The sequence below is a fragment of the Hesperophylax consimilis genome, chromosome 4, assembly GCF_061612785.1.
Source record: "Hesperophylax consimilis isolate HC1 chromosome 4, BYU_Hcon_1.0, whole genome shotgun sequence".
Classification (NCBI taxonomy): domain Eukaryota; kingdom Metazoa; phylum Arthropoda; class Insecta; order Trichoptera; family Limnephilidae; genus Hesperophylax; species Hesperophylax consimilis.
This window is the reverse complement of record NC_142839.1, coordinates 13688073-13699971: the sequence shown is the minus strand read 5'-3', so window position 1 is coordinate 13699971 and position 11899 is coordinate 13688073. Positions and strand designations below refer to the sequence as shown.

General features: G+C 34.0%; 3 protein-coding genes across 6 annotated transcripts in view; 1 reads left to right on the top strand and 2 right to left on the bottom strand.

The window, feature by feature from the left end:
- haf (leucine-rich repeat and fibronectin type-III domain-containing protein hattifattener) overlaps nt 1–3555 on the top strand; it is a 35934-nt gene extending 32379 nt beyond the window's left edge. Inside the window, exons 6-7 of one of the 2 annotated variants that reach the window (XM_089651391.1) lie at nt 419–590; nt 2353–3555. In XM_089651391.1, coding sequence (XP_089507517.1) covers nt 419–590; nt 2353–2485 — 305 coding nt within the window. In that variant the 3' untranslated portion in view covers nt 2486–3555. Of the gene's footprint in view, nt 1–418; nt 591–2329 lie in introns of both variants that reach the window. The other variant, XM_089651390.1, reaches the window with a different exon arrangement.
- The window catches only part of Rab3GAP1 (RAB3 GTPase activating protein subunit 1), a 61897-nt gene extending 50760 nt beyond the window's left edge, over nt 1–11137 (bottom strand). The window contains exons 1-4 of one of the 3 annotated variants that reach the window (XM_089651387.1): nt 10881–11105; nt 9649–9727; nt 8222–9455; nt 7635–7831 (exon numbers count right to left, since the gene is read on the bottom strand). In XM_089651387.1, coding sequence (XP_089507513.1) covers nt 7635–7831; nt 8222–9455; nt 9649–9668 — 1451 coding nt within the window. In that variant the 5' untranslated portion in view covers nt 9669–9727; nt 10881–11105. Of the gene's footprint in view, nt 1–7634; nt 7832–8221; nt 9456–9648; nt 9728–10880 lie in introns of all 3 variants that reach the window. The other 2 variants (XM_089651388.1, XM_089651389.1) reach the window with 2 other exon arrangements.
- The window catches only part of LOC149424230 (mitochondrial import inner membrane translocase subunit Tim21), a 586526-nt gene that overhangs the window by 514143 nt on the left and 60484 nt on the right, over nt 1–11899 (bottom strand). The gene's annotated exons all lie outside the window — the stretch shown is intronic.

Here is an 11899-nt window from a genome sequence, read left to right as displayed (position 1 = left end):
GTGAAAACCCTATCAAAATCCGTTGCATAGTTTAGAAGAAGTAAGCGCACAAACAGACAGACGCGTATAGCGACTTTATTTTATACTATATAGATATTTTGCACTGTGAAATCGAACCAACAAACTCCTGATTCAAATAAAAATAAGTTGATAAATTTGAATAAAAGCCGACGGACCGAGAAAATGTGTATATTAAGGGTCTTTACTTCAAGTAGCAAATGTAAAAAATTAAAAATGGCGTTGATGGCAAATTCAATGAAAATGTCAAATGTGACTACAAACAATGGGCCCAAGTCTTTACTGTATTGTTAGTCATACTTCCAGTGCACTTTATTACAGTTTTGCATGCACCCGCTTTATGCATACATGCACTATTAAACCACAAATAATAGCATATAATAATGTTTTCGATTTCCAGATCTCAGGCAATCTCGTCAATCACTGGCCGGCGCCTCGGACCGCATGTCGCGCATGTCCTTCCCTGTGGGGCACATGCACGTGGGACCGCACGCACCCTCCGTGGCCTCCTCCTCTCGCCACACGCGCACCCGCCCCCGCTCCCGATCTCGGGACCACCGCCCCGCCAGCAGGTATCACCTCAATGCCTACACCCAGATTACTAACCGGGTTGCCACCACGCCAACCCACCCACCACAATAAATAAATCAAATAATTATCATTCCATATTTCCCTCATGCTGTGTAATCCATAACTCCACCCCAGCTACATTCAAATCCAAGTAAATTTGTACAACCATAATTCCCAGTTAAAAATCACTCTTCCTGCTTAAATTTTGTATTATTAGTTGGTTCGCTGGTTACCCTTTGTATTTAGTACTGGATTAATCAGTTGTTTAAAATGAAGTTGTCCCAATGTTCAAGAGGACCGACTGAAGATTCTTACACTTCTGTTTTGTACCTGCCAAATGTTGGCAAGTACAAAAGTACAGGTATTGATAACACTAATTTATAATATTGTAGAAGCTGCTAAGCGAATTTTGAATATCAATAACACAAAGAAAAAAAAAACCATTCATCCTGAGCATCGACTAAGGACGGGTTGTTTCACAGAATTTGAACAAATCATCAAATTTCAAAGATAAAGTTCAATTCTGTGAAAGTTCTATTAATATTTCATCATGGCCTGGTTGTTACACAGTACTTGGATAATAACAGAACTCGAATAGGACATTCACAAAACTTGAACATAAACTTTTTGATTTTGATTGATTTGATGAATTGTTCAAATTCTGTGAAATAACCTGTTCTAACTCGTGTTAGCATAGATCAATGCGGAGTACTTTAAATGCACTCCAATTTTGTCGATACCTGTACCTTTTGGGTACCTGCTGAGCAGAGATGTGCTTTATTTCAAATAAATCCATTTCAAATGGAAATGCAAAATGCAAAATGGGTATTTTCCATTTTGCATTTTAAATGCTTTTCTAAAAACCATTTTGCATTTTACATTTTAAATGCTTTTCTCAATCCATTTTCCATTTTAAATGCTTTTTTGCAACATTCTTCCTTCCTTCCTATCTCCACTCATCTTTTTTTCATAAGCCCCAAATATCAGTCGGTCCTCAACCTCGCTATGAGAGATAATTTCCATTTGTCAAGTTGCTCCCTGGGGAGCCCTGGCAATTGAGTGATATCATTACAAAAAATACTGATTCAAATACTGTACATGGGGCCATGACGCTGTAATATTAAATGTTAGATAGCAGTTTCTATGTTTTTACGTTGGCAACATTAGTCCCGCGCAAATTTTTTGTGGTTTCATAATCTGTAGTCGTGGTGTTTTTGGATTAACCATCATGTAATATGTTTGTTCTACATTGATTTCCATTATTAAATGACAAAATTGCTTAAAAATTCTATAATTATTTTAATTGTTTGACCTGAGAAACCATTTTGCATTTTCAATGCATTTTGAAAATAGGTATTTTGCATTTTGCATTTGAAATGCTTTTCTAAAAACCATTTTGCATTTTGCATTTTCAAATGGAAAAGTTTTGACCCATTTCCATTTTGCATTTCAAATGGTTTTGGGTACCCATTTTGCACATCTCTGCTGCTGAGTAACACAAAAAATGTATGAATTTCTGTAAAAATCTTTTTCATTCAAATATGTGTATTCATAATATTTTATGAATCATGTGTCATATAATATTTATGCAATATGAACATATTTTTTTAAGCTTGCACGATTTTTCGTTGAATACAAGGGAACTACATTACTTGAACATTTTCAAAAGTCAGCACATAAAATGAATTCTCGCTCTCCGGTGGCAACCCAATTTAGCGCCATAATTTAATGTAATAATCAGTGTAACTTGTTGGACTGTCACAGATACAGCACTGCCGGATCCACTCACACTCTCAACAACTACTGCGGGGATACATCAGACAATTGGACGGACCACGATATGGACATCTATATGGCCCGCAATCCCACCACCAGGGGAGGACTGGTGCCATTATAGAACCCGCTCCGTCCAAGGATGAGGCCGGTTGTTGCTAAAACTAACAGACCAAAATAAGGATATCTAAATAGACCACAAAGAAAAAAACTGCTCAAAGTACAGAATCCGCTATGTCTATGGATATTGTCGGTTGCCATATGATATTTAATGGACCGCTTTCTGGACGCCTAAAGGAAACCCAGTCGTACCACTCGAGAAGATTGGTACAGAATCCAGTCTGTCAATGGATATTGCCAGCTGCAATACGAAATTGAATAGACCGCTATATGAGATATCTACACGTATAGCTCTTAATCTCACCACTCGGGGAAGACTGGTGTCATTACAGATATAAAACCCACTCTGTCCACAGTTGATATGCAATGATATCAAGGACATCCATGCAACAATCCAACCACTCAGGGAGGACTGCTATTATATAACCAGCTCTGTTGCCTGATGTCCTGTTGGAGAAAACACCGTTTATTTAACTATATGAGTAGCCATACGATATTAATTTGTACCACGTCACGGAATGGACTAACTTGGTTGTAAAGGTATTGAAGTTGTAAAGTGAATATGTAAATAATTGGTTCAATTCCACCAAGGGAAGAACCGCGGTGTGATTTTATAAATTGTTAACTTATGACAATCATTATACATTAATGTAAAAAGACATTTTTATGATACCTAATTTAGAAACATAATAATGGTGCTGTTACAACGGTCCTGACTGCGGTAGGAAATTGAGTGCTCAAGAACTGTGTTATAAAACAAATATTATTTCAATTAAAAGAAGTGGAATGCAAAATGTGTTCATAGAAAAACAATTTATGTATTTAAATAATAAGTTTTTGCAACGATAATAATATGTATTATTAACATATTACCTGCCCTACCAAACTTACCAAACCATTCACCAAAATCCTTTAAAAGGGTTGAATTGTTGGTAAAAGGGAAGGGATGCAGATAAGGGAACATTTCAATCATTAGCCTCCAAAGGGCTTCAATAACAGGAAGAAGAAGAATTTTAATGTACATATTATTTTTAATTAAATTTAAATTTTATATTTTATATTTGAAATAAATAAAAACTCATACTATATGTATATTTTTTTCATTTTAAAATAAAGTCAGTTTTAGTTGTTGTATTTTACATTTTTACTAATTTTTACGCATTGCTGTGGCTGGATCTGTCTGTACAGATAGACAGTAGCACTTGGTGCTTTTACATCCAACAGATGGCACTGTGGCTGGATCTGTCTGTACAGATAGACAGTAGCACTTGGTGCTTTTACATCCAACAGATGGCACTGTGGCTGGATCTGTCTGTACAGATAGACAGTAGCACTTGGTGCTTTTACATCCAACAGATGGCACTGTGGCTGGATCTGTCTGTACAGATAGACAGTAGCACTTGGTGCTTTTACATCCAACAGATGGCACTGTGGCTGGATCTGTCTGTACAGATAGACAGTAGCACTTGGTGCTTTTACATCCAACAGATGGCACTGTGGCTGGATCTGTCTGTACAGATAGACAGTAGCACTTGGTGCTTTTACATCCAACAGATGGCACTGTGGCTGGATCTGTCTGTACAGATAGACAGTAGCACTTGGTGCTTTTACATCCAACAGATGGCACTGTGGCTGGATCTGTCTGTACAGATAGACAGTAGCACTTGGTGCTTTTACATCCAACAGATGGCACTGTGGCTGGATCTGTCTGTACAGATAGACAGTAGCACTTGGTGCTTTTACATCCAACAGATGGCACTGTGGCTGGATCTGTCTGTACAGATAGACAGTAGCACTTGGTGCTTTTACATCCAACAGATGGCACTGTTTTTCAAAAAAGAATGTTTTTCCAACAGCTGGCCCAGTTTATCAAAAAAGCGCGTTTATACCTATCACAGGTGACATCTAATAATATAGGTATTCAAAAACACATGCGTAATTGAATGCAATGTTGTGTCAAAATTTCAAAGCAATCGGTGAAGTACTTTTGGAGATTTAAGATTTTGAACAAACGAACATTTACATTTTTATTTATATACATTCTTCATAAATAACACCATTGTGTTAATATAAGCGGGTGCATAATTCGTTTTATCTGTTTTAAAATAAAATATGCATAGAAAGAATGTATAAAAATCAAGTAAAACTAATCCTTCCTCCCATTTTTCACCGCTAAGGTCTAGTAAGCTCTAACGTGTATAGAAAAAAAATTAACACAAGTATTACTTTGATGTGCTTTTATTATGTACCTTTTCAGTTTTCAGCACCGAAGTACGATTTTTGTTCCAAGACCATTTTTTTGTTCCTCAGTGAATATTCCCGGATATCTCTCCACTTGTAATATATATTCAGAATGTCCACCCAATCACTTTCAAAACAATAGCTTATAATTATAATGCAAATACAATAAAATTTAGTAAAAGCAATAAATACTGATAGGGCAATACCTCTATTAACGTACTCATTTGGCATAATTAAATGGTCAAATACAGACTTAGATAACTTGGAACGATTAATTAGAACTACGCTAACAAAGTTTAATTGCCATCATCCAAATTCAGCTATAGAACGAATTAATTTACCTAGAAATTTAAGAGGTAGAGGTATAGTCAAAATAACTTCTTTGAAACATAATCAAGTAGAAATGCTAAGAACGTTTTTCCATAGGAAAGCTCATAATTTGCAAGGCAGATAGAAAAATTACACCTTTAAATTTATACGACGAGAATGCCAACATTTTTATAAATCCCAACCAGGAATTCCTGGTCAAATAAAATTTTGCACGCAAAACACTTCAATTATCTCAACCAAAAGTATGTTGACAAATTTTCGTCAGACAAATGGTTGAGTATTGGAGAGTTGAGCGCAGAAATAGAAGAATTTATGCTTGCCATTCAGGATAGAGTCATTAATACGAAAAATTATAGGAAGCATATAATCAAAGATAAAAATCAAATTGATGATTTATGTAGAAAATGTTTGGCTTTTCCGGAAACTATAGAACATATTATATTGGGATGTTCTATATTAGCACCGTCCGAGTATACATTTAGGCACAATCAAGTTTTAAAAATAATTCACCAAAGTTTGGTAATTAAACATAACTTGATTGACTGCCGTAATATAATACCATATTATGAATACGAACCAAAGTCATTTTTAGAAAACGAATTTTATAAAATATATTATGATAAAACTATACTAACAGACCGAACGATTAGTCATAATAGACCCGATATAGTTTTACATGACAAAATTAAAAAAATAACTTATATCATTGATGTCGCTATTCCAAATTCCTGTAATATTCAAAAATCTGTTAATGAAAATATAAGAAAATACACAGATTTAGGAAATGAGATGAAAAGAGTTTGGCATTCTCAGACTATAAAAATATTACCATTCGTTATTTCGGCTACTGGCATTATACCTAGCTCTCTCATTAAAAATTTAGGCGTATTAGATGTATCAAAAAATTTATATATAAAAATGCAAAAATTAGTCATTTTAAATACATGTAGGATAACGAAAGATTTTTTAAATATTTATGTTGAGGGATCAGTAGGATTTATAGGCCCTGTTAGGAGTTCTACTGAGCCGAACCCTCTGATATGAAAATATCTGGAGTCGGTGAATTATTTTCCCATTTGATCTCTAGTGAGTCGACGTGTTGTTCTTGTATTGTTTTGCATTTATTTTGCTTATATAATTCACTTGCATAATGTTGATTGACTAGATGATAATGATGATTGATAATGTTGACCATAAGCTGTTTCTAGTACTTGAACACATTGGTATAAGGGTCTTAGCCTTAAAATGGTTTGAATCGTACCTCAACAATCGTAAGCAGAAAGTTCAATGGTAGAATCACAATGGAGAACCATAAACAAGGGAGTGCCACAAGGAAGCATTCTTGGGCCTCTCCTCTTCCTTGTGTACATAAACGAACTTCCAATAATTGCTGGCACAGAATGTTCAATGTTTGCTGATGAAACTGCTCTGTTATTTGAATGTACTGGAGACGTTGACGAGTTTAATAAACATGTTAACGAGACTTGTCAATCAATAGCAAACTGGCTGTTATCACAAAATCTGTCGCTTAACACAAACAAAACTGAACTTCTAAAATTTTGTCCAGTACAAGCTACACCTATAAATATAAATGTTAACTTTAATAACAATCATATCGAACCTTCCCAAACTTGTTCACTGCTGGGAATACAACTAGATGCAAATATAAACTGGAAAAAACATGTATCTAAAGTTGTTGCAAAAATCAGTAGCTTTTCTTTTGTTCTAGGCACCCTTAAAAATATCTTAAACATTGAGTCAGTAATCACCGCATACTATGGATACGTATACTCAATGATAAAATACGGAATAGTTTTTTGGGGAAACTCAGTAAACGCCAAAGATGTTTTTATCATCCAAAAGAGGTACGAAAAATTACAAACTCTGATCACCGGGATTCATGTAGACCAATTTTTAAAAATCTCAAACTTCTGACAGTGACGGACATATATATGATGGAGTTATGCCTGTTAGTTCGATCATCTCCAGAAAAATTCCCACAAAAAAACTCAACACATAAACACGCTACAAGGTTCACAGAAAACTTATTAATCCCAAAAGCAAACAAAACTATATTTCAAAAAGGACCACACTACATGGCCATTAAAGTATATAACAACCTTCCACGTAGCATCAAACAAATAACCGACATGCTTAAAATTAAATCAACACTAAAAACATTTCTTTTAAACAAATGTCACTACACCTTAAATGAATACCTTACATAAATAAAATAACTCTGTTTTTTATTTTTTATTTACATACATTTGTTAACATGTAATTGTTGGGTTATGTAATATAATGTGTATTTGTTGGGTTAGCTGAAAGAAATAGGATGTAACCTATAAGCTATACCCTTTGTACTCTTTTTGTGCAATAAATATTTTTTTGAATTTTGATCATTTGTGGAAAAGTGTGTGGAAGGGTTTAGTTTTTCCTATGGGGAAGATTTAACCCGGACATAAAATAGTCTAATATTCAGCAACCTCCGATGATGGAGAAAGATGTGAAACTTTAGTGAGGATAATCATAATATGAAATCTATTAAACAATAAATAACACTATAAATGAATGTAACATACCCTTCAATATTCATGGACTGATCCCATCTGCAGCGCATCTCCTGGCTGAACTCATACCAGATGTGCGCCACAGCGTTGGCGTCCCCCATCACCTGCGACACGTGCGCACTCAACACTGCCACGCGCCACGGCAGGTCGCGACTGCGGCTCGCCTTCAGGGCATCCCCGCCTAGAACAAATGGGTTCGCTTTGTCCGCCTGCAAACACAATCATTATATTACTTATTTTTATTTTTGTTCTTGATAAAATTTAATAATTATAATTGAGTGTTCCGTGCCTGTCTGAAATATTCATACGTCGAGACAGAAGTAGGATATATAATAAGGTTAAACACAGTAATACATAATATATTCTTTGAAGTTAACAGAAGGTTTTTTGTAAATAAATAATTTTAATCATATAAATGAGAATAATAAAAATAAAAATGGAGAAAGAAAAATGAAATAAAATTTATATAAGAATGAGGACAATAATATGGAATTAAATTTAAAGATATTGTAATTTTAAAGATATATCTTAAGCGCTTCTAGTTTCTGCGGACGTAACTAACATATGTTGGCACTATTTAAAATCTACATTTTACTTACAGATATTAAGTCAGCTTCTTGTTTCTCTTCCAAAAATAAATATTTCAAAATGGTTTTCATTGTCTCGTAAGGAATAGAATTGTAATATCTACTGTCCTTGAGACACGGTTCTCCGGCAGTTTTATCATAGTTTCCCGATGATTTAATGATGGGGAACTTAGAATTTCCAATTACCGATTCTACTGCGGAAGCATCATCCAAGAACCTCTTCAATGTTAATTTATTTTTATTCAGACGAATAAAGTGATCATAATACTTGTAAAGAAGGGCGGGTAGTTCCTCTACCAACTCGATACTTAGTGACCAAAATGGTGCCGATAGGGGATCAAAGTCTGAATAACTTTGCGAATCCACAACAGAATCCTCTAGCAATTTAAGCCAAGACACATTCAAATATAAGTTCTTTATCGGGTCCAAGATTGCTCCAAATGGCAAAGAGGAATAGTCATCCATTCCTACAGTCTTTCCTTGCAGAAAATCAAAATCTGGCGGTTCCTGCATCCAAGCGGAAGTTGCAAAATCATGAAGCGCATACGTAAACATTGCAGATATGTTCACAGTTTCTAACGCAACCGTGGATGCGATCTTTCCTTTAAAAAGATCCAAAAGCCCGATCAAGTAGTGGCAATGACCAGGTAATTTTTGGAGATGAATGGAGTTAAAAGTTACGCATAAATCCTTAGACTCGCAAACACCAAGGAAGAACTGTTGCCACAATTCCAGACACTGAATGAATATGGGCACTTCACAGTTAGTGTTGTTAATGGCAATATGCACTGAGCTTAGCAGAAGCTTGATCTCGCACTCCTTTATATTACGGCGAGGGTCACAAGTTATCACGACAAAATCTCTCAAACCGTACCAAGTGCTGACCAGTGGTATGTGATTATTTGCATTTCTTAGCTTATCGAAGTCATTTTCAAAGGTGACAAGGTCAGACATTGCTTGACAATACTTGCTTGAATCTTCTAAAACATCTATTGATTTTTCATTCTTTATCATTTTGTATCTTTTGACAATAATGGTGTAGCTTCCAAAGTCAATAGTTTCTTGGGAAAGATCCCATGTAGAGTTACGGAAATCATTATTACGGAGAGGGGCCTCCTTCACTGTGTTGGTTAATTTCCATTCCACTATTAACTCCTCAATTCTCAAGATCAATATTTCCCAGTCAGACACGGCTGTGAAATCTTGCAGAAATGACCCGGCATCATCTATTTCTTCGTTCATCTTACTAGAAAAAAAATTATAAAACAGTAAATCATCTTCCCCATGATACGAAAATATTCATTACGTCATACTACATATTATACCGAAATACGATAGCAACTTATAAACATTGGATTTACAAAACAACAGTCAACAGGCACAATGTACTGATAGCGGCTGCTATACATAGACAACTACAAAAAAACTACCAAAAGTACCTTCCATCCCCTTGCCTCATCTTGCTATATATGTATTTCCAATTATTGTTGATTTTTATATCCTCCTATTTCTTGAATCCTTTGAGCAAAATTTAAAAAAAAAATGGCAATCTCAATATTAGCATGGTAAGAACAAAAAAGTTAAATAAAAATTGGTATATATTTTCCTAACCCCAGCAATTTTAATGGGGACAGATTATAAAAATTTCACTTCATTTACACTTAATTACTACAAGAAACAATGATTTACGTCGGGATAGATGGTAAAAGATGCATTATAACTACATTTTTATTCGATCAAAGTTCAAAATTCATAATATAAAACGATTCCTTTGCCGCCACTTAGGAAATTATTTGCATTAAGTGTTGCGAATGTTTGGTTGACCTAAATATGCATAAATTGCTTAATTAACCCAAAACGAACCTAATAACATATTTTGTGCATGTAAATAGTTGTTAATTGTAGTAACTGTTGAAAAACAGTGTAATTTCCATAATCTGTGCCTAAATAGTGGTTAAGGAAATGATAAATTGACCTAAAAATTTTTAAGTAAACTTGTCGAATTCCGCTGCATGCAAAGGCTCTTTAAAATAACAACACTTGATTTCAACTTAAATTTCAAATGGACACAACTATTAAAGTCGGGGGTTTAAGTCGCATATGCACAAAATAGGTTTTTAGGGTTTGATTAGGGTTATTTTAACAATTTATGCGTATACCTGAGAACTTAACTTTGATTGAGAAAAATGGAACTTAAATACATCTTTTACCATCTCTCACCTAATAATTAGTCATTTCTTGTAGAAATTAAGTTGAAACCATTTACATTATTTATTATTATTATACTATTTATATATTTTTTGCATATTAATCGTGCAGCGGAATTCGACAAGTTTAATAAATTTAATTGATAAAATAAGTGTTTTCATAGGAAATCATGGGTGAAATGCAGATCACGCCAAACTCTGGGAATTGAATAAAAATGCACTTTCTAGATGAGAAAAGTGTGTAGAAACTCATTAAAAAAAGAATTTTTACTAAATCATAATAATTTGTTGTTTTTATATGAATTGATATTCTTACATTTCACATACAAATCACTTTAATGATCTGATATTGTGGAAACGTAGCTTATATACAATAAGGAGTGAGCCATCAATGGCCTCGAAGCCAACGAATTCAGAGGAAAAAACAAAGGAAAAATCATTGAATAAAAGAAAATTAGTAATACCAGCTGTTTATATGATCACTCCTCAATATATCGATTGAAAGGTTTGAATGTTTTAAGTTTTCAAAACGTTGTTTGCATTTGAAACAACCTGCTATATTTAAATAACTTATTTCCAAACAAAAAATGTGCAGATTATTTACAAATAATGAGAGAATTACTCTTTTTCACGAAGATCTTCAAAGAATTGGTTTTAAATTGTTTTTGTTTAAGAACTGTCAGATTGTGTCAGACATAGTGTCAGATGTCAAAAATGTCTGTGGTTATCACATAAATAAACCACTCACATTTTTATCTAAATAATATAAATATCTTTGTATACACCACTATTTAATCAAAATAATCGACACTTTTCTAAACCAATGGTTTCTTCGTCAGGATAAAAATATAATAAAGTTATTTGTTGACGCCACAAAGTGAATTTAATTTTTTATGAAGATCTTTGTTTGAGTAATAAGCGATGGGGGCGATGGATATAACTGGATAAAATTTGATCCCAAAATTATAATGTTTTGAAATGTGACTCGCTGATATTAATTCTCGGAAAATATTAGTTTCTTCGCCCTTTTCGGTTATCATCATTTGGTTAATTCACTGTAAATATGTAGTTAGCTTAGGCATCGAGCATCTTTTGAAGCTAACAGATTTTAATCGATTTCAAACAAATAATGTCTGAAATTTTGGACAGTAAAAATCAATTGATTTTTTATGATACTGAGTAGTGATTCCTAAATTAATAATGTATACATGTTAGTGATTTTAAAATATCAAATTAAAGTTTTCCTTCTCTTCCACATTCTGCAAATGCATCATTTTCTGGCGGGTTCCCCGTGAGAAACGGAGCTTTTGTAAAAAATCCTAATTCATTCGAATAAATTTGTATCGATCACGAAATGTTTATAATTTTATGATCCATAGTTTCGTGTATCTAGTACCTACCACAGCACGATGTTTGTGTTATATCAAGAAATTGTAGGCTACTTCAACGTCATTACGAACTCGTAAAAGTAAAGCGGAGACCC